The sequence below is a fragment of the Taeniopygia guttata genome, chromosome 5 (assembly GCF_048771995.1).
Source record: "Taeniopygia guttata chromosome 5, bTaeGut7.mat, whole genome shotgun sequence".
Classification (NCBI taxonomy): domain Eukaryota; kingdom Metazoa; phylum Chordata; class Aves; order Passeriformes; family Estrildidae; genus Taeniopygia; species Taeniopygia guttata.
Genome location: NC_133030.1, coordinates 30,108,000 through 30,128,650, shown reverse-complemented (window position 1 = coordinate 30,128,650; position 20,651 = coordinate 30,108,000). Strand labels below are relative to the sequence as shown.

The 20,651-nt window shown below is 40.5% G+C and overlaps 1 protein-coding gene across 9 annotated transcripts in view; it reads left to right on the top strand.

The window, feature by feature from the left end:
* RGS6 (regulator of G protein signaling 6) overlaps positions 1–20,651 on the top strand; it is a 254,356-nt gene that overhangs the window by 129,985 nt on the left and 103,720 nt on the right. For all 9 annotated transcript variants that reach the window (XM_030274407.4, XM_072930068.1, XM_072930066.1 and 6 more), the window contains one exon: positions 19,757–19,856. In XM_030274407.4, coding sequence (XP_030130267.3) covers positions 19,757–19,856 — 100 coding nt within the window. Of the gene's footprint in view, positions 1–19,756; positions 19,857–20,651 lie in introns of those variants that run through there.

Genomic DNA, 20,651 nt, shown 5'->3' with positions numbered 1-20,651 from the left:
GATGAACAAACAAAAATTATGTCGGCAAGTGTCCACTGCATGTCCCGTACTCTCCCCTTGGCATAGCCTGAGCTTGAAGGGAACCTTGCTAGAGTGGCTTCAGGTGTTATTACTCTGTGTTACCCTCTGCACGAGAGACTGGAAAGAGAATGTGGCCTCAGCCTTAACTGCACTTCTTCAGAGCCCAGTGTAATAGATTAAAGCTACTCTGAAGTGGTGTTTGCACTAAGACATAAGAATACAATCTGTAGTCTGATCTGATTCTGCAGACTTTTATGGGGGGAATTTGCAAATCCTATCGTGCATACAGCTGAGGGCACTGATATCCTAAACTGCTGCAGCAACCCCACTCTATCTGCAAATGATCCTCTTTGCTCAGGGAAGCTCATGAGCTTGGAAACACTGAGCAGCTGCTCAGCGTGGTGGGATGGAGACAGGCCAAGGCTGTTGCTCAATGCAATAGCTCTGCCTTTGCCACACAGTGCTGTGGCTAGAGCAACCTGCCTCTTTCAGCTGTGAAATGTCATTTCAGCAAGAGAAATGTCATTTTTTCATTTCTTGGAAGAGCCTGTCAAAGGAGCTGTGGAGAGCAGAGCTGCACAGAGGGCTTGGCCAGGCACCTTACAAGAAGCTGCTGCAGTGGTAGCACTACCCCTTGGAGGACTCCAGGTTTCCTTACTGTTGCTGTCTCCAGAGTGCTCTTGTGAAAGGCGGATTGCCTGAGCAGCTGCACCTCGTGCCCTCTTAGGTAACAGCATGTGCAGAAGGTATTTAGTTTTATTAGCTAAGATAGTTGCTACTAATTAAAGATTGTAAAAAGCTTTCAAATTAGGTTCAAATTGAAATTTCCTTTAAAGCCTGTAATGGAGGTGTGTTGCTAATTGAAGATACTTAGCTTGGCTGCGCAAGAGTCATTTTATGTGCCTTGTCTGTGCAAGAAGCTGCATCCATTTCCATTAGTTGTCCCACATGCATGGATGGGTGAGTCAAACTTGATTCATCCACATTAACACATGCAACAGGTTCAAACAGGACTGAGGAGGCACAGACTGTCCCCAGTGGCCTAGTATTTCTGTGGCAAGAACTGGGGTCCTCTTTTTAAGAGGCTGGAAATGCTCACAGGTAAAAAGCCACCAGTCTTGGGGACCTGCTGGAATGGTGGTGGCCTTTCTCCGTCCATGAGGTTGGCTGAGGCAAGGAAGGGCAAGGTTTGAGTGATATATGGGCATTCCATTTTAACTGTGTTGTGGAAGCATCTTTAAAATCCAAGAGAAGATGAGCAACTAATTCTTCTGTTCATGTCTGATTGCTGTCTGTGACTTGAAGCAAACACCAGGTTTAATTTCTATGACTGAGTCAGGGAGGCTCTGCATCTTGGGGTTTGATTTTTTTGTAACTCTTCACTTAGCTGTGAAGGACACTGAACTGTTGCCAGACAGGTAAGGAATAGGTTTGTAAGGCAACTTTTGTCTTCCAAAATACTTTTGTCTTCCAAAATTCCGTTAATTAGAGCAAAAATGAAAGGTTCATGTCAGTTGCAATTAGAAATGTCCCTGGACTAAGTTTTGGCCTCACAGAGCTAATAGTAATACCAGCTGGTGTTACATTTATAGCTTGCTTATGCCTTGGTGATGATAAAACCTAATTCATAAATGCAATTTAGTGTAATATAGGCACTAAAAGTTTGTAAGAAACAACATCCTCTAACATGCCCAGTCACAAGTTATTTTAAAAATTGTGCAGACATATAAAGCTGAAAAGACAGAACATCTAAATTTCTTCTTTAAAAGAGGAAAAACACCTCAAAGAAAGGGAGAGAAGGATTTTTTATGCTAGTTTAGTTTTCAGTTCACAGAGGTCTCAATCTAAAAAGACAGGCTTTTTTGACATTTCTATTGACGACAGAGCTATATAGCAGCAAACCCCTGTTCATGCATACATCGCTAAAAAACTTGTTTTCAGCTCAAGAACTGGGGCATGCCAGAAGTTGCCTTTAGCATAACTCAGATGAAGCAAATGCACCAGGTAACATGTAGCATTTTTGAATGACTGAAGCATCATTAATTTTAAATAATACAAGAGATCTGAGGAAGGCTATAGTAAAGAAAAATCCAACAGCAATTCAGAATAATACTACTTGTGGATAATTCATTTCTGTACTTGTGCAGTGCATGTAGCAATTGTTGTTGCTCAAAGACTTTTATCAGCCATAGCATAGCTGTTGGCAGCGGCAACCAGTCTACTTCTGTGGATTGGCGTGAATGTATTCCTGCCTCCTACTCATCACAGATCCTTTAAACTGATCTTTACAGCTAGATAATATTCAGCATACTGTAAGTATCTACTTAATACTTTGTCAGTATTTTCTCAATAAATTGGTGCAGAAGTGACCTGAAATTTTCTATATACCTCAGACTGACATGTAGGAACAGTGCTGTGAGGAGTGAACAAACTGTGCACACAACTTCAGTGGTATGAGTTGCAACACTTTCATAGAAATGCTCATAAACACTAAGGAAATGCAAACTTATCAATGAAAGTGATCAGAAAATACTTGGAGCTGTGAATGTAAAATTCCCAATTCAGATTGTCATCATTGAGAGGAGCTTTTTAATAAAAATGGAATAACAAATTAAAATATCTTACGGTATTTTATGGAGAAAAACTTCATGGCCTGTTGAAACTCCCATGAAAACGCCTCAGAATTAGAACCAGTGAAAGATTCTACATGGTCAACTGAGCAGTTTCATTTCCAATAACAAGGAGTAGCTGTTGGAGATGTCACAAATTTAGTGGCTCTTGTTCTTAAATCTGCCACATGAAAAGGCGGTGTAAAAAGTGATGGTGAATGTGGGGCGCATACCTGTGTTTGTGCTGTGTGAATGGGTATTTCAGCAGATATTGAAAAAAACTGCAAATATTGATTCCTGCCGTGTTTGAAGTCTCTAGTACAGTTCCCTTAATGATAAGCCAACATTAACTTGGAGGTACCCAGTGGCACTTAGCTATTAAGATAATAGTTCCTTTTTAATTTGTGATTAAGGTATGAAGGATGTATTGTTCATATTGAAAACAATGTAACTTTTGCTATTTTCTGAAGTTGAAAGAAAGCTTCCTGTGAGTTTCTCGATAGGTAACCAAAAGCATTTCAAATAATGTACTCTGGGCTGTTTGTGTTTCTGTTCAAGAATTTGCCCTCCTCTGTGCCCCAAAGGTTTATAAGCAGCTGTTTTCCAACTCTCTGTGCTACAACCAGGTAGAGCTTTTTCCGTGCCCTGATTCACAGCCAGATGTGTTGGAACCTTGGCAAGGGCAGCAAGCTCTGAAGCAGAGGCAAGAACAAATATCCTGAACTAGGGTGGAGGCATGTAACTGGTGCTGGTCATAAACTGGGTGCACTGTAAACTGCTGAGAGAGGAAAGGCATGTTAGGTAGTCTGATGAGTAACAGAAACACAAACTCAGGTTTGCATCTCCAAGCTGACTGCAAGTTTTAGTGGGAGGTGTTCCCATATCTCTGGGTTGCACATAAGGTCTCTCTTGTGTGCGTGTTGTCTGAAGGCAAAAAGGTGTTGGGTACTCAGTTCAGGAATTCCCATAGCCCCGGCACTGATGTGAACTCTCTGATGAACTCTCTCTAATATGCAGCCACTTGTTTTTGTAGAACTGTAGACTAATAATTGTATCTGATACCTCCCATTCCCACCAAATATGGGCGTGATAGTGGTTTCAAAAGCTGTGCAGTGAGTTTCAGAGGGAGCATCAACAATATGGAGCAAGACTGAATAAGCAGCAGTCTTTGGAGCCCTCTCCCTCCTGAGCATGTTTGGTACTTCGCAGAGAGCTCTCCAAGCTTGGGACTAGAGTGTGACAAGTTCTTGTACTTTCAGAGGAACAGATGTGTGGTGGAGAGCAGGATGACAAAGGAGATGAGGAGACTGAGGCACTTGGAGGTAAGGATGCAGCAAGGTGGGAAGTAACCTCCTCTGAAGTCCAGGGAGCCAGTAAAGAGGAGCTGCATGTTCTGAAGTAAGAGAATCCAAATTCCTCTCTTACTACATCTGGAAAGCAAAGGTAAAATGCTTTTGACAGTCACTTGTTGCTAATAACAGGGTAGTGGGAAAGACAGAAATCTAAACAAGATGGGAAACAGCAGACACCAGGAAGATAAGCATTAAAGCCTCAGGGTGACCTGAAATTCAGAAGCTGACAATGAGTGATTGAGTGATAGAAATTTTTACATCCAGGTATATTGAAGTTGACATTACATTGAAAAGGCTGTTACTGACTCCATGGATTCAGGACAGCAACAGAAGTGACCAGACAAATGATACGTGGAAGTTGGTGGCTAATCTTTTTTTCTGAATAAGGACTATGAGCAGAGAATAAAGATCTATGATTATTTTGGGTTTTATTTATTTTGCAGTATTAGTTGCCTGGCCTGAAAACCTGCTATACATCAGAAGCCTAATTCTGGTAACAGGGTTAAATGTGAGAAAGCAGTCAGACCTCTCTGATTATGAACTTGATTCCTGAATGTGAAAGGAGGCAAATTGATGTTGAATTTCTAGTAGAGACTGACCCATCTCAGCAAGCATGTTGGAGAGCTGCTCAGGTCTGGGATACAGTCTAGCATAAGCCCCTTACAGAAGCTCATTTATGTGCTGGAAGACACCAGTAGATACCTGCTGGCCATGCTCACATTAACAGCCTTGAACACTCTCAAGAACACCAGCTTTGAAATCACCATGCGGTGTGCAGTCCCTTCGCCTTCCGTCTGGCTGTTCAGCCATGAATTATTGATGGCCTTCCACCCTCCCCTCCTGCCCTGCTCCCGCAGAGCTCTTGTGCACTGCTGAGCTGAAGCAGGTGCAGAGGCCAGCGTGGAGCTAGAGCTGCTGATCTCCAGGCTGTCGGGTCTTGTTTCTTTTCATGCATACTTCCTAGCACTAATAGGGGCCACTTGATATTGGTACAAAACTGAAGAGGGCTTGCAGAGAATCTTTTTTTTTAAAAAAAAACTTCTTTATCCAGTTATTCAGGCATTACTAATTTTCTTACGAATGTCTTACTGGTGGGTGAGAGCTGTGTCTTGCTGAGTTGACTCTAGGTATAAGGATTCTGTTGCCCCACCACCCTGGTTAAATAACAGATTTATGCAGTGTTGTGTTTCCTGCCTTTGTGCTTCAGACAGCTAGTGCTGTGAGACATGCTAGATGAAGAATAAGTGTCTAATTCCTGTTGATTTTGAACTAGTGTTGCTTTTATTTATTTGTTTGTTTGTTTAATGAAGTTGTTAGCATTAAGTACCAAATCCTGCTCACTCACTTTGACTTAGGGTAAAGTAAGTAGTGAAAAAATCTGTCAACACTACTTATTTCAGAGGATTTCTTCACTTTCTCAGTTAGTCCCTTTGATACAGAACATAAAACATCACTTCTAAAGGAATACTCTGTATTAAAAATTGTGAAGAAAAATAGTTCACGGTATATCCTTTGCATTTAAATTTTCTTGTGAAAACATGAACAGACCCAGCATTCAGTTGTGGATGAGTAAAGAAATTTCAGTTGACTCATGCTCGCTGATATTCAAAGTTTGATTTTTTTTACAATGTAGGTGTGCATACATGCATATATTTCCCATTAGCCAAGAATGCTCACACAATTGGGAATTGTGTGCATCTGTCCTAAGAGAATTATTTTACTTCAAATAAGTGTTTTTGGCATTTTGCAAGTTGTAGGGTTCATGTATTAATAGAAGGATCCACATTTGGTCTTTCCATCTTAATAAAAATGTGACATCATGTCAGAGCAAGAAACGGCTCGTAGTAGAAATAAAGTGGCAAGAGAGAAGAGTAACTAAATTGCTCTGAAGTGTTACTGAAGCTTACTGAAAAGCTCATTACTCAATCTACCTGAAAAATATAATAACGTTTTAGCTTCAGGAGCTGGTCAAAATAAAAAATGTTCATCAAAGCTATGTTGTAGTTTAAACATCTTTATCTGCTCTCTGTTAGAAGGTTAGGAACTAAGTCCCTCAGAAGTCTATAATGAAGATGTTTAAATGTGAAACATCCATTTATGGTGTTCAGCCAACTAAAGAGATAGACACTTAAAAAAAAAAAGATTTTATTTATGTATTTATTCCAATTTCCTCTGCTAATAGACAAAGACTAATAGCATCAAAACTTCATGAGTCCAGTAAGCAGAGCGTACAGCAGCACTGAGCTCAGAGCCCAGCCATGTTTTTTTCTGCTGCCTGATGTTAGATATAGGCAGCTCAAGTCAATTCTCTTTCCCTGGGACTGATGGTGGAGTGGCTGCACCTTTGGTGCTGCAGGAGTGTTTTTTCAACCTACCATTTCCTGTCACAGCACCATCTTCTTCCTCAGAGCTGCACTCCAGGCGGGAACAGTTACTCACTGCAGCAGGGGTGTGAGCTACCACATTTGGCTTTCAGTTTGAAAGGACTCATGGTTACTGTGCTCCTTTCCTTCCCCAGGAAAGGTTTCAGACAGAAGGCTTCTGAGCTGCTTTTATCTAATTTTCATGTGTGGAAAAATGAATGAGAGTGAACTGTGGCACCATGGTTCAATGCAAACAGCACTTACCCCTGAAGTGCTGTATGTCTTCAAGTCCTTGGACAACTGCACAAATGAAGGAGGGAGGTATTGAGGTTTAGGGGCAGAATCTGGCAGTTGGATGGAAGATCAAACCTGGATGGATAAGGGGTACAACAGGTTGCTAAGGAGGGAGGAACATAAAGGAAAAAATGCTCTGGAGTAAGTTTCTTGAGTTCTTTTGCTGTCGGTTTTTTCCCTCGCTATGTAAGTTGGAAAAAAAAAAAGTTACAGAAACTCAACCCACTGCTTCAGAATTACATAGTTTTAATTTAGGGTAGAATTTATGTTAAAAATGTAAATTTTTTTGTGATACAAGGAAGTACTAAGTAAACTTCTCTGGGCAAGTTTTATTCTTATCAACAAGAATAATTGTCATACCTTTGTTTCTCTTCTTTTTTTGATCAACCTGTAGCTGCATTGCTACAAAAAGTTAGCACTGAAACATAAATGGCTGGAAAGCATGCTTGTAATGTAGTTATGTATTTAACAATTCCATTTTTTGGTCAAGCATTAACATTAAAAATGTAGTGAAAAAGATATTCTGGCTAACCACTCTTGTACAGCTGAGATGTATAGGTGTTTAACATTTTTTTCTTTAATCAAACAATATTCTATTGGTTGGGAAAGTAAGGTAGAGTTGAAGTCAAAACCATTTTGTACACCAGTTTCTCCCGTATAATAAAATTTAACATGTTTATGGTGTTATTACCTGTGCTAGATGTTTTCCCTCCACACCATGAGAACAGAGCTTATTGAATAGAAAATCCATGAGAAAACTTAAGTGTGTCATGCAAAGGATTATTTCCTATTTATGTTCTGGAGCAAATGCTTTATTCATTTGAAAGGAAGAAAATCCACCCATGTGTAGATGCAGATATCATATGGCAGTGATATAAAAAAGGGTAAGAGTAGCTGTTTCGTGTCCTGGAGGCAGCTCACTCTCCCTCATTTGACATGTTCACATGTTGGAACAGCCACCAAGCTGTAGCCACAGGATGCAGTGTCTGTTCTTTTTATTCTGTCCTGTCCTTTCTCAGTGAATAAAACAGCAAGCTGGCATTACAGGGTCAGAGATGGCCTTTTGTGTTGTCTGCTGGCAGGAGAGAGGCAGGCGAGAGTGCCTTGTGTTCTTGCTGGGCAATTCTGTGTTTTGAGCTGTGTCTTCAGTTGTCTCTTACACAGTGCCCTGGAGAGAAGATTGTATCATAAAGTACCAGAAGTAAGCAATACCTTTCTTTGTAGAGTTTCTGACTTCCAGTCCACATGTAGTTCTTCCCCATCATCCCATCAAATAAGGAAATATACTGGTTAGGTGTCAAGAGGTAAAAATCTTTAAAATCAGTGTCTCTGGTAGGGTTCATTTTTAACCACTTCTGCTCAAGAAAAGTGCATGAGTGTCCTGCAGAGCTGGGACACCTATGATTCTCTCACAAAAATTTTTTGACAAGTATTGTAAAATAGGGGGTTAAAACAGCAGAGCCTTATTTGTGCATTAGCTGCATTAAATGCCAGAGTTGAATCAAGCAGCAGTTTGAGGCTGAGATTTGGGGAAAAAGCTGATGTGGCATCATTTTTACTAACTGCCAATGTTAATGCATGCTTACTGCAATGTGTTCTTTGATTTATTATTAGCAGGAATTTGGAAGGAAAACTTTAGGAGTGGGGAGGTGAAAATTATAACTCTTTTTATATGAAGAAGGAAAATTATTCTTTTTCTGAGGTGTTATAATTTTTTTTTTGTCTTTAGCAATATCATTACTAAAAAGTTCAGAGCTAACAGCAATGGAACCACTGTATAAATCATAAAATTGATGCTGAAGTAAATAACTTTATCCACAGTGAGGACTGTAATTGAGTTGTGGCAGGACTCATAACTGCTGTTTGATTTGCAACATTTTCTTTGCCAAAGGGAAAGTACCAGTCAATCTTGGCATAATAAATGGTAGTTTCAGTGCATGAAAATGTTAACAAGTCCTTTACTGATGATCATATTATGAGAATCATGTGCACTTTTAATGCATGCATTCTACTGAGGAATCTGTGAGGTTTGGGTTTTTCACTTTACAAATAGCTTTTATCAAAGCCAAGGACCAAAGCACTTGAGTGGCTCAGTTAAAGAACCTCTCAGAGTCCTATGTTATGCAAACTTTCCTATCAGCATAATTTAGCATATTTGAGTAAATGAATTGCCAAATGAAGATAACCTTTGTCAGACAATGTGCAATCTGTTTTGATTAAAGCTCAATTTTTAAATTTAATATTTTTCGTTTTAGTACTGCTCACTAACACATCAGAGAGTGAAGTAGAGTACTTGAAAAACATTTCTTTGATAATTGCTAACTGCCCAAATGTTATCACCTCACTAAGAAAATTGCATCAATACTTTGCAATGTTTAACCATGGTGTGGGTAGACAACAGTGGGACTGCTTTTTGTTTGGAACTCCTTCCCGGAGCTAGTACAGAAAATCTCATAGTGCTAAACTCTTCTACATTGTCTCTTTGGGGGTGAAACCAAGGTGTTTCCAACACTGGTAATCTTGTATGTATTTGTGGTCATAAACCAATCATTTTTTAAATAGATGTAAAGAACATCCATGGTTTTAGAGGTATCCAAAAAATTAAATCTACATTATTTCATTCTCTGACAAATCTTCTCAAAGCCTCTACTTTCCCTCTGTTCTGAAATTCAAAAAAAATTACATTTTCCTTTGTAGTGGTATCTTTTCATCCTGAGTGGAAACTTTGGTGGGTTTTCTTTGTTTTTACCTTTTTTTCCTGAGTATTTTTTTATGTGTAAAAATAATATTAGAAATTACAAGGTGACACTATCACAAGGAGAGGAAGAGAAACCAAATACAATCTTTTGATTGCAGTGAATAGGATTTCTTGTCTTTCCTGTAGTTTATAAACTTCTCTGCTTTGTATTGTCCACAGCGTTTGGGGGCAAGAGGGATGTAGCTTATCTTTTTTGTGGTAGGATACTTTACAATGCAGAGAATTAAATGATGCATTAAATGACCTGTCACACTGTGTTACGTGTCACAGTTTTACTTACACAGAGGAATGCTGGAAAAAAAAAAAAAGTAGAAAAATATTCCTGAAGCCCCACTTCGTTGTTGTTTTGAAGAAAAATATTTGGTTTTGTGAGCAATTATATATATTTCTGCGTAATTTATTTTAGCTAAGCCACAGAAGCCTGTTAAAATAGAAAGAAGAGATATGCTGGATAGTTCCCCTCATCAATTCATTAGGAAAGGCAATAATAGAGATTTGGTGCCAGTGCTACATCTTCCCTGCAGGGCACAACAAACCCCAGCTTTTGTGTCTCATGCCGGAAATAATTTATAAGCTATTTCCTGCATGGCTCCAAGTATCTTCACTACTGGGGAGAAATAAGGAACATCCTTATGAAGCTTTGCAAAAAGAATAAAATGGTAGTACACTGCATTTTTTACTAAATAACAATATTCTCAAGTTTGTTCTACTTAGTTTCATCTTGCTTTGCCTGCAGTTGATGGTGGTTTGATGAAGCTCAGATTGAATCAAGAAATCCATAGTATAAAAGCCTTGTCTTATGATTCATCTATCTTCCTTTTCGCTACAAATGCCTTTCTGCCCTTTCACAAGGATGTGGACATAAATCTTCCCTCAGCTGTAGGGTCTAAATCAAAGTGCAAATTCAGACTGTATCATTTTAAGTAGATAATAGGCACTTTAAATTGGACTAGGTTTTTTGTTTTCTTCTCCTGTATGTAGAATAAGGTGAGGAATGCAGCAGATAATTTTTCCCCCTTCAACTGCAGAGTTTGCTCCCTGTTAAAGATATGTTAGTGGCATAGAAAACCTATTCTGCTTTAAAAAGTGTGACCCAGAGAACAACACAGCCTTCCCTGAGTGTTTGAGTGCTCATCATTATTCAGATATTTAAATATAACAGTAGCAATGCCAAAACCCTGATTGAGCATATACCAACTGCATCCCAACTTCTTAACTGCTTAATATTTATTCATCTGTATTTCATTTCAATAAATAATGTATTTAATGAAATACTTCAGAGCAGTTAGGTAACAGTTGCTGCATTTTGTAGCAAAGGGAGAAAACACTCATGAGGAACAACTTCTCTTTTTACCTTTGCTCAGTGTTGTTTAAAGTAATTTTTGCCAGCCCCAAGAATGGCCTTTTGCACATTGTTGCATTGAAAGGCTCACTGTGACATGCCAGTGGAGCTGGGAAGAAGGTGGCTGGATAGTCCTTTCCTTCCCTGCCTTGCATTGAAGCAGTTGGGGTGGGAGGTGGGCAACTCTGTGATTCCAGCTCCTGAGTAGGATGATGGGCCTTGAGAATATTGTCCAATTCCCAGCTTTGGAAAGTGTGGATGTGAGTTTATTTGGGGTTGTGGATTTCAAACCAAATCCACAACCAAGTGATCTGGGTACAGTGCTAACCAGCTCTTCACTTTATCAGGATTTGGGGGGCTGCAAGTTTCTGCATGGTAACAGATTGGTGACCCACCACTGCCTGGCATTTTTTCTGTCTGGAAGTGCCTTATATTTAAAGCTCCAGAGGAAAGTGTGCTTCCTCTTCAAGGACTGTGTTTATAAATCTTGGATTCAGCATCACATGGGGCGAGAGGTGCTGTTTTCTCATGCCAGGTCAGGCACAGACCACAGTGTAATACTAAGATTCTTATGTGCTGCTTCTATAATGACTCGAATAACTGTCCTTGAATAATGTTACAAATTGGAGACTCAACCCAATGTTGCTGGAAGATGTACGAATTGGAGTCTCAACCCAATGTTGCTGGAAGATTTAAGATTTCAGAAGTTTTCTCAATGGTTTTAGAATAAAAAACCCACAAGGTTCAACATAGTTTTGTCCTGATGAGAATGATTAATTGATGGCCAGAACTCAAAGTGAAATTCAGGGTGTGGGAGCTAACCCCCAAAAAAAGACCTGGCAAGATCAAAGCTGTTGAAAGTAAACTTACTTCGTTTTGTCAATTTGTCAATTCAAGTTGTTTTGTGCAGGGTTATTCAGGATGTCAGCAGTCACAGATTTGCTTCTGACCATTCTTGATATTCGGTTAATGGGCTTCACCCAGTGCCCTGCCTGCAGTGGGACGGACAAGGGGTCTGACTGTGTCCATGTGCATGGGAGCAGGCGTGGGAGGGGCTCTGCCAGGTCATGTACAGCATCCTGCCCTGCTGCAGGAGTCCCATGAGGGCTGTGATAGCACGTCTGCCCCGCTCCTCATTCGTCACCATATGAGCAGTCTGGAGACCTGCATAGTTTTACATTCAGGGCAGTGATGCAACAGAAGAGAAAATCTCTGCTGTTTCCATGGCAGCTTGTGCGTCGGGCCCTGGCAGGAGCGAGGCAGCAGGATGCTGTCAGTCCCTGCAGTCAGTGACTTCAGTAAACCACATCAAAGGAAACCTCTACTCCTATGCTTCCTCAAACACCTCTTGTTAGTATATGGGGACTATGGTGCATACATTACCAGAAGTGCAGCTCTGGATTTTTTGTTATAACTTCACTTCTTCATATTTCAGCCCATGCTGCTGCTTTGTTTTGATTCAGTCTTCTTTCTGCAGACAGTCATTGCAGAGCACTTCAGGTTTATCTGTTCAAATCTTGCTGAGGATGGCATGTCAGATGCAGTTAGTACTAGGTGACTGTTGACCTGTGAGAAATAGTCTGGGAGGTTCCATTCTGTCACAAACCAGCAGAGATACAGACAGCCCAAATGGTGCCAGCACCACTGCTTTCCCTTTGCAGCATTATTAAAAGGACACAGGGACTAACTTCTTCCTTTTTCCCCAAAGTGGTGATTCCTTCAATTCAGATGACACACTGAGAAACAGTGTGTAGATCATTCCATCCTACAGGTTTCCTGGCTGAAATAATCTTTGCATTTATGTGTTTTTCTATGCATAGATTTGCATAGTTTGTAAGTTGCACAAAAGCCACATCTATTCAATAAATACTGTGAATACTGTGTGGCAGAGGTTTGTTGTTTTTTTTTTTAAGTGTGACTTTCTTCATGCCTCTGTCACAATTCTGTGGCCACTTGGTTTCCATGGGGGTTTTATTTAAAATTCATATTGTCTTTTCATTGCATATTTATGATACTTTCCTACTATTTTAAAAAGCTTAACACTTCTGCTTCTGGAACAAAATAAATATTTGGTCTATTTTGGAGGTAGCCCTAGAAGGTTTCTAATTAGAGCAGTTGTTCTTTCGGTGGTGTAAGATCTCTCAAGCATGTGACATGTTTGTCATAAATGTAGAAAGCATGGGGAAAAAAAGCACCACTGTTCACAACACACTTCTGTTATGATGCATAGTGGAACAGAGACCCAAGCATTTGCAACTGTAATTACAGTAGCACAATCAATAAGCAAGAGTTTTTTATTTTTACACAGCTTTCTAACATGCTGAAATAGCTTCCTCTTTTAAGCAATTACAGCTCATGTAGAAGTTGAGCTCATCGGGAGTTGTCTGTCAAAATGTTTTTAATGAAAAATTGAGTTTGCATAACACTGACACATTGATGTCTTTTGCTTCTCACTGTTGACACTTGATGGGTTAAAAAGCTTGATTTTTGGGGAGGGAGAAAATTGCATCAGTTCAGCTCATTTGGAGAATCTCTGTTTGCTGAATTAATTTGCTATGCTTTTTTTTTCCTACTGAATATTAAACCCTGTTTTCCAACTGTGCATATAGTGCCTGAGGGGAATAGCTCTAGCTCTCATTTTCCATGACTATGTTTTCTTTTAACGCAGCCCAGGCCTGAGCTGGGGGTGCTGTGCAGAGCTGACACTGTAGGCTGTTAGGGGAGGCACAGTCTGATCAAAAAACTGCTGCCTGGTACTTTCCAGACTCTGGTGTTGCACCTCAGCAGCAGATTAAGTGTCACAGTTTTTCCCTAGGGATTGTTTTGTGTAATCCAATTGATGTGGTGAAGCCTGTCCCTCCATGTGATGACTTGTGAATAGATGCTCACTTTATGAAGCTCTAGCTGGATTAGCAGCATACAATTAATCGTGACAAATGCCTTGGTGGTTTTTCTTCACTGGTACCCTCCTATTGGCAGTAGAGATACATAAATGCTAGAGTGTATTACCAGCTTCAAGGTGACATAATTAGCTCTGTTTCACCATCCCAATAAACATCTGAAGATCACAGTGAACACTTCCTGAAACACACTCAAAATTGAGGGAGATATGTGGTATACTCTGCCTTTATCTGAAGCAAGCTCTGAAATTTAAAAAGAAGCAGGGAGAACTCCATCAGGAAGAGCACAAGTTCCACAAGTGGCCTGACTTCAGCTGTCACTGGACGTTGGTCTGGTGGGAAGCAGCCAGCTGACACATCCGTGCTCTGCTGCCATTTGGTTTTCCTGGGACTGTGGACGGTTGTCAGAGATGGGGAGCATATCTTTCGTAGTTGTGTGGCATCTGCTATTTGAGGCATCCCAAGTCCTTGGACATCTTTGAATTAAGTCTCAGCACCCCTGTGTATTTCAGTATTATCTCTGTTATGCAGGAGAGGAGACTTGGACAGAAGCAGGTGATGCTGATTGCTGAAGGCCACACCACAATTTTCCAGCAGTGCTGCTCTACTGCTTTAGAGCGTTGTCTCAGGGGCAAGGTTGTTCTTTCTCCCTTGAGGGTGACAAAGGGAGCTGTATAGCCCTTATTTTTCATGTTTTTCTTCATGTTTTTTGAGCAGAGTGAAATTGTCTGGACCAGCGAAGCAAGTTTGGCTTCAGGCATCTTGTCAAATTAACTTTCCTTGTCTGTGCGTGTGTGGGCTGTGTGGCAGGAATCAGCAGGTGCAGAATGTACAGGCACACTGGTAGTGTCAGAGGCACTTACAGGAGTAAGAGCTGGCACTGTGAGAAACAGGTTCTTTTAAACTTGTAGTTCATTGGAAAGCTCAAAAGTGCTTATAATTATTGCCATTATGCTAGCTGCTGACAAACGGAGCCTTTGCTCTGTGTACCATCCAGCTGCCCCAATATGCATGAGGGCTGTCATTGCCCAGGTCAGAGAGTATTATAAAATGCAGGCTAACCCAGTGGGAAGAAATGATGTATGGCTCAGTTCAGAAGGCTGAATGATTTCTTTATTATGACTATGTTATAATACATTAATATATTATATAAAGGAAGCTACTAGAACTACATACCTACTTTACCTAACTATCATATCTAACGCACAACTCATGACCCTGTTTGCGAGAGTCCAGACACAGGTGGATCTGATTTGCCATCAGGCTCAAACAATTCTCACCAGAATCCAGTCAAACAATCACCCCAGGTAAATAATTCTCCAAACACATTCCACATGAGAAAAACAAGGAGCAGAAATAGAAATTGTTTTCTCTTTCTTCTCTGTGCACCTCTGAAAAATCCTGAGAGAGACAGAAATGTCCCTGTGACAAGAGAGGATCTTTGCTACTGCACTGTGCTCCCTCTAACCCTACACTTTTAATGCTGGCACTGATGAGTGATGCTTGGACACTCTCCACCCACCAGGTTAGCTGGTGACAGGAAGCCCTAGGGGTAGGTAGCTGCTGTGAGAAATCAGTATATTCAGAAATCGGCAGCAGGAGCTTTCCTGCAGGGTCTGAGGGAATATGTACATCTATCTCAGATGCTAGAACATAAAAAGAGCACTGTTTTTCTCACAAATAAACTGGTAAAATGGGATTGTGAGGGCTTCTGACATCGTTATGTGTCACTCAGCCACAACTGAGTCAGGGAGTTCCATTAGTGCTGGTGGAGTCCGGGTGTGGGGCTATGGGAGGTGGGAACTGGTCGCTTTTCTTCTCAGTGTGTAACCTGCCCTTCCCTCAGCGTGTCACCTTCAAGGCCAACCTTGACCAGGGCTCAGCAAGGCTGTGTGCGCCAACTTGCAGCAGAAGGGGTGCCTGCTTTACCTTGGTGCTGGGAGAAAGAAAAGCTACTGCAAAGTTGAGAGTTGTTTTCCCTCTTAAAATGGTAATGGGATGTTGGGTGACACTGACCCGAAGTTTCCAGGCTGTGGTTGTTACATTTGTTGTTGTATTATGACTTAGTTATTCTAATGCATCAAAAAATATAATCTTTTGTTTTGTCCTGCTTCAGAAAAAGGACTTCTCATCTTCCAGTGATAGACATCTTGGCTCTAACAGAAATTCAAGGTGTTCTATTTTGTGCCTTCAGCCTCCTTAGGCCAGCAAAAGTTCTGATAGTGGAAAAGAAGATCTAATGAATACTAGCTGCATTAAATTCCCATCACATTCTGTGTAACAGAATATGCTGGTAACCTCTTATAAACTAGCTGCAGTACTATGTCTCCACTAATGTGGTCCTGAAGCCAGAAGCCCTTTTCAATGCACTGAGTGTGGGATAATGAGGAATAAAAACATTCTGGATAAATGTAGGGAGCAGACTTGTCAGCAAGCAGTCAGGAGGAAAAGCAGATCTAGTTGTTAGGTATACATCACAGTGTGTAGCTAACAGTGACAGCAGATGCATGAATTTCTCTGGCTTTCTTGTGGAGATACCAACCCAGAACCCACTTGGGATGGAAGAATAATTCCCTTTACAAAATGAGACTAGACTGAAATAGCGGTGACACCCAGCATAGAGAAAAAAACAAAAGGCATTGCTTATTCTTACCATGACTTTTGCTGGGCAGAAGTTAGTTCACTGAAGCTGGCTCATTTAGGAGAGATAAATGAGGAATGCTTTGTTGCACTTTTTTCTGCCTTCTAGCCTGATAAAACGAGGTGTCCAAGAACTCTCATTCCCCATCTTCAGCGAGGGAAGCCTAAGGGATATTTAGTGACATGCAGAAGCTGAAGGGAGAGTCATTAGCACTCGAGTGTCTAGGTAATGCTCTTAAAAGTTAAGATTAAAAGCTTTGATGAAAGTGACCTTCATGCTTCATGTTCCCTCTTTGCTTTTCTCCATGCTTGAAGCTCTAATGATCACTTTTTTTCTGTTTTTTGCTATAGCACTTATTTTGTGAAATATTTCCATAGCTCAGCAGGAATTTGGATCCAGAGTGAGTCTGATTTGCAGATATTATGTCTGCAAGCATTGGGAGAGTGAAAAAGAAAGGCTGGTGTAAAGGGTCACTACTCTTTGTAGTGAACTGAACAAAACCTGGAAACATTGCTAGATACAGGTTTTTAATATTTTAATTAAAACTTGATTGTAACTTTAAGAAAGGATAAAATTATCATCAAATGTTTCTTTGAGTATGCCATGCTGTGCTCTTTAAGCAGAGGAGAAATTTGCTGGAGAGTACAAGAAAAGTGTGTTGGGAGTGGAAAGAGTATGTACAACTAGGGGCTCGTAATCCTGTGAGCTCTTGGGTAGCAGACTGAAAATTCTGGGCAGGCTGTAGGAGGGTGACATGTGTATTCATGTCTGTATCAGATGAGAGGACGGGAGAGAACAGAGATGTGGAATTTGAGTAGAAAGGGAAGGAGAAAAGAAACATCCGACAATTTGAAATACTGAGAGCAGTAAGTGCCAGTAGTGTAGTCAGACTAGGAGATAAGAGTAAAAATGAGCCTTTTGGGAAGGAGTTATCTCTAGGGCAGTTTTGTTTATTTTTTATTTTAAAATGCACTAGGTATTTGTAATTGTAACTGAAACTGAAATTAATGGCCCAATTTGAGACACCAGTGCCTGCTTGATGGATTGAAATGGGGAATAATTTAGGTAAAAACAATGTATCTTTCTTTTAAGATAATTAAAGGTTTATTTTGTTTGAAATTGAACTTTTCTTATAGTGTTAATCACATAAATCATGCTGGAGTTCCTTTAGCTGACAGCGAGCAAAATAGTAAAAAGTTTATTTTCCCAAATTAAAGTAATTTTTTTAGCTGATTTTTCATTCTGAACTTGTCATTCAAATAGAAATAGAGAAAACAACAGTTTTACCAACCGTTATTCTTATGATTCTTGAAACCTCGAAGTGTTCCTGGAGACAAGTGTTCCTGGAGACTTGTAGCACATTTCAGAGTAGTTTCCTCCTAATATGCATGGAAAAATCTTTCTCTGATGTCAGCTACAAGTACATACAGATGAAGACACATTAGTTGGTAACACAGAGGGATTTTCATTGTCTTGCAGAAACAGTTCTTAGTCTGGCTGACCTTCTTGGATGAAGTCTAAGACTCATAACAAAGTCAGGTTCTTTTCAGTAGTGTCAAGCAATAGGATAAGAGGCAACAGGCAGAAACTGATGCACAGGAAGTTCCACCTGAACATGAGGAAAAGTGGTTTTGGTGTGTGGGTGACTGAGTACTGGAACAGGCTGTCCAGAGAGGTTGTAGAATCTCCCTCACTGGAGATATTCAAGAACCTGGATGCAATCCTGTGCCATATGCTCTAGAATGACGCTGCTTCAGCACGGAGGTTGGACCAGATGACTCACAGCGTCCCTTTTGGCCTGACCCATTGTGAGACTTTGTGTCCACACTTCACAGGCAACTGAGCTGACCTGTCACCCCATAAGTCTGATGTTGGAGCAGCCTTGTAGGTCTGGGTTGATAACAAGGGATGCAGTCAAGCTCCTCTCAAGAAAATGAAATGCTTTTTATCCACTCTTTAGCAGAGCAATTACCTCTCCAGGTATCAGAGATGAGCAGTTACTTCTCCAGATATCCTCAGACTGTAAAAAGCCCAATGCTTTTATCAACAAACAAATTTGCATAAGGCTCTGGCAAAATGGAAAAGTCGTATTAATTTTCATAGTGATTCGTTTGTGGGAAAAATATAATTATTCTATCACAAATTAACTGTGTAAGTACCCAAAGCTCATGTAATACATTGAAAATGTCAGGACATTTTCATCTTTGTGATTTCATTCCCACTGAGAATTTGTTCAGGACGTGTTAAATTAAAAGTAATGTATAAACAAGGCGTGAACAGTTCCGTTAAGTGGTAACCTGAGGTTAAAAATGCAGCGATCAAATTCAGTGCCTGAAGTTGGCAGGGAGATTGTCTTACCACCTCGGGGAGGCTTGAAATTAAACTTGTTTTGAAATGTAGGTGTTAAATCTGTGAAAAAACTTACTTGCGTATGTAAATGAAGCGGCTTCCCAGAGATGAAGAGAGCACGTTGGGCTCTAGGCTGCCTTTAGGAGAGAGAGGGGCCATGCTCCCATCATGTAACCTCTCTGCTGTGGTTCTGTTTTGTAGCATCTGTGAGGAGGAAATCTTTAGGTAAAATCAGGGCTGTGCTCCCTGTCTGGCTGCCCTGGGCCACCTGTCAACAACAGTGTGCTGTTGACTGCTTGAGCTCACAGAGACAGCAGCTTTGGGGTTATTTTTGTTGGGCTTCTGAGACCTTATTAACTTGAAAGGAGTTTTTGGTGATACTGAATTTCTGCACTGTGCTTATGTTCAGCTTTTTGTTCTCTCTGGCACTGCCTTCAGTAGGAGGAGGATTAAGCTCCTTTCACTAGTAATTGGATCCTCTAATTGCCATGGCTTTTGAAGATGATCATGTATCTTTCTTTATGTGATAGATTATGTTGTGCCTGTGAACTAACAGTTTTCCCTTATAATAAGTTTACTTTTGGTTATTTACTTTGTGTGCTGATCATGGGACATGTAGCATTCTAGCCAAAAAAATGAGGCAGGGGAACTTCTCCTGCAGCTGTTCCATCTTAGACTCTTCTCAACCCATAGAAGGTTGGTGACTGTCTGGGACACTGGAAAATGAAAGCTCTCCCAGGGTTATAGTATTGAGGCTTCAAATTAATGTAGGGGCAGAGGGGAAAGTGGACTGGATGTGAATCTCCTTAAACTGGTTGAAGTGCAGTCCAGTTCATCTATGGAGCAGACATCACCTTTCTATCGCCCCGGTCAGCTAAAAAGCCCAGTTGCAGTTGGATTGTCAGTATCCAACCATTGTCTTCAAAGCTAGTCTACGTTATCTCATGGTTTCTAATCTCAGGGTTTAAATTTGGGCAGGTAGAAGTGCCTCTACCTCCATGTTTGTGCAGTAATACACATGGTATATTTGAAACTCATTCTACCAGCAGGGCTCCAAAGCACTCATGGTATAACAGTGTTAAAGTCACCATTTTGTATAAACCATAGTCTTTCCTTTCTTTTGACAGATTGAAGACATCGTTACAAGAATGCAAGATGACAAAACTGGTGGTGTTCCCATCCGCACTGTCAAGAGCTTTCTGTCCAAGATTCCCAGCGTGGTCACCGGTAAGAACCACAATTGGTAGAGAAGAGAATGTGAGCTGATACTTGCTGGCTCTAAACAAACATACTAAAGCCACAAAAAAGAAGCGATGTGAGATAAAAGTGTCCCCTCTGCTTAATTTTTCTATATGTTGTTCTGTTACAGGCTGAAGTAAGATTCCTTACAACTAAACAAAGATTCCTTAGTTCTGTTTTAGTAAACAAGCACTTCTATTTCTTTGTGGCGAGTTATTAAAAAATGTTACATAGTTTTTGTGAGTATCACCAGTCAGAGTCATTCCCTATGATGGGGGTAGGACAATCTTAGGAAAGAGATCAGGAAAGAAAGTTGAAATTGTTTTCTTGCTCATATCCAAATAATCTTACTGGACTTTGATCACAGGCAGAAGAGCGTGAAATACCTTTTATGCACGTGTGCTGCTTTGTTAAAGCTCTGTGTACAAAAGTGTGGATGGTGCAGAAACAAGGAGTCAGAGTACAAAACCATTCCTTGACATATTTCCAGACAGAGTGTCTTCCAATGCAACAAGGACCTCTGCCTTTGATAGATGATGAGTTTACTCAGGGTGATGTAAATTGTATGGAGGATTTGTGCTTGGGTTTCCGGTATCTGTTTTCACTCACTCAGGAGTAGTGTTCCTGAAGGTTCCTGGGGAAAATAACCATTTATCTGCTTTGAAAACTCAGTCGCATAAGCTCAAGTCTGCAATACACAGACTGGATTTCTTAAGATTGACTCAGCTAAAAGAGGCTTCTGATTTTCTGGTTAAAATTCATAGCATTAAAAAGGTAGTTAAT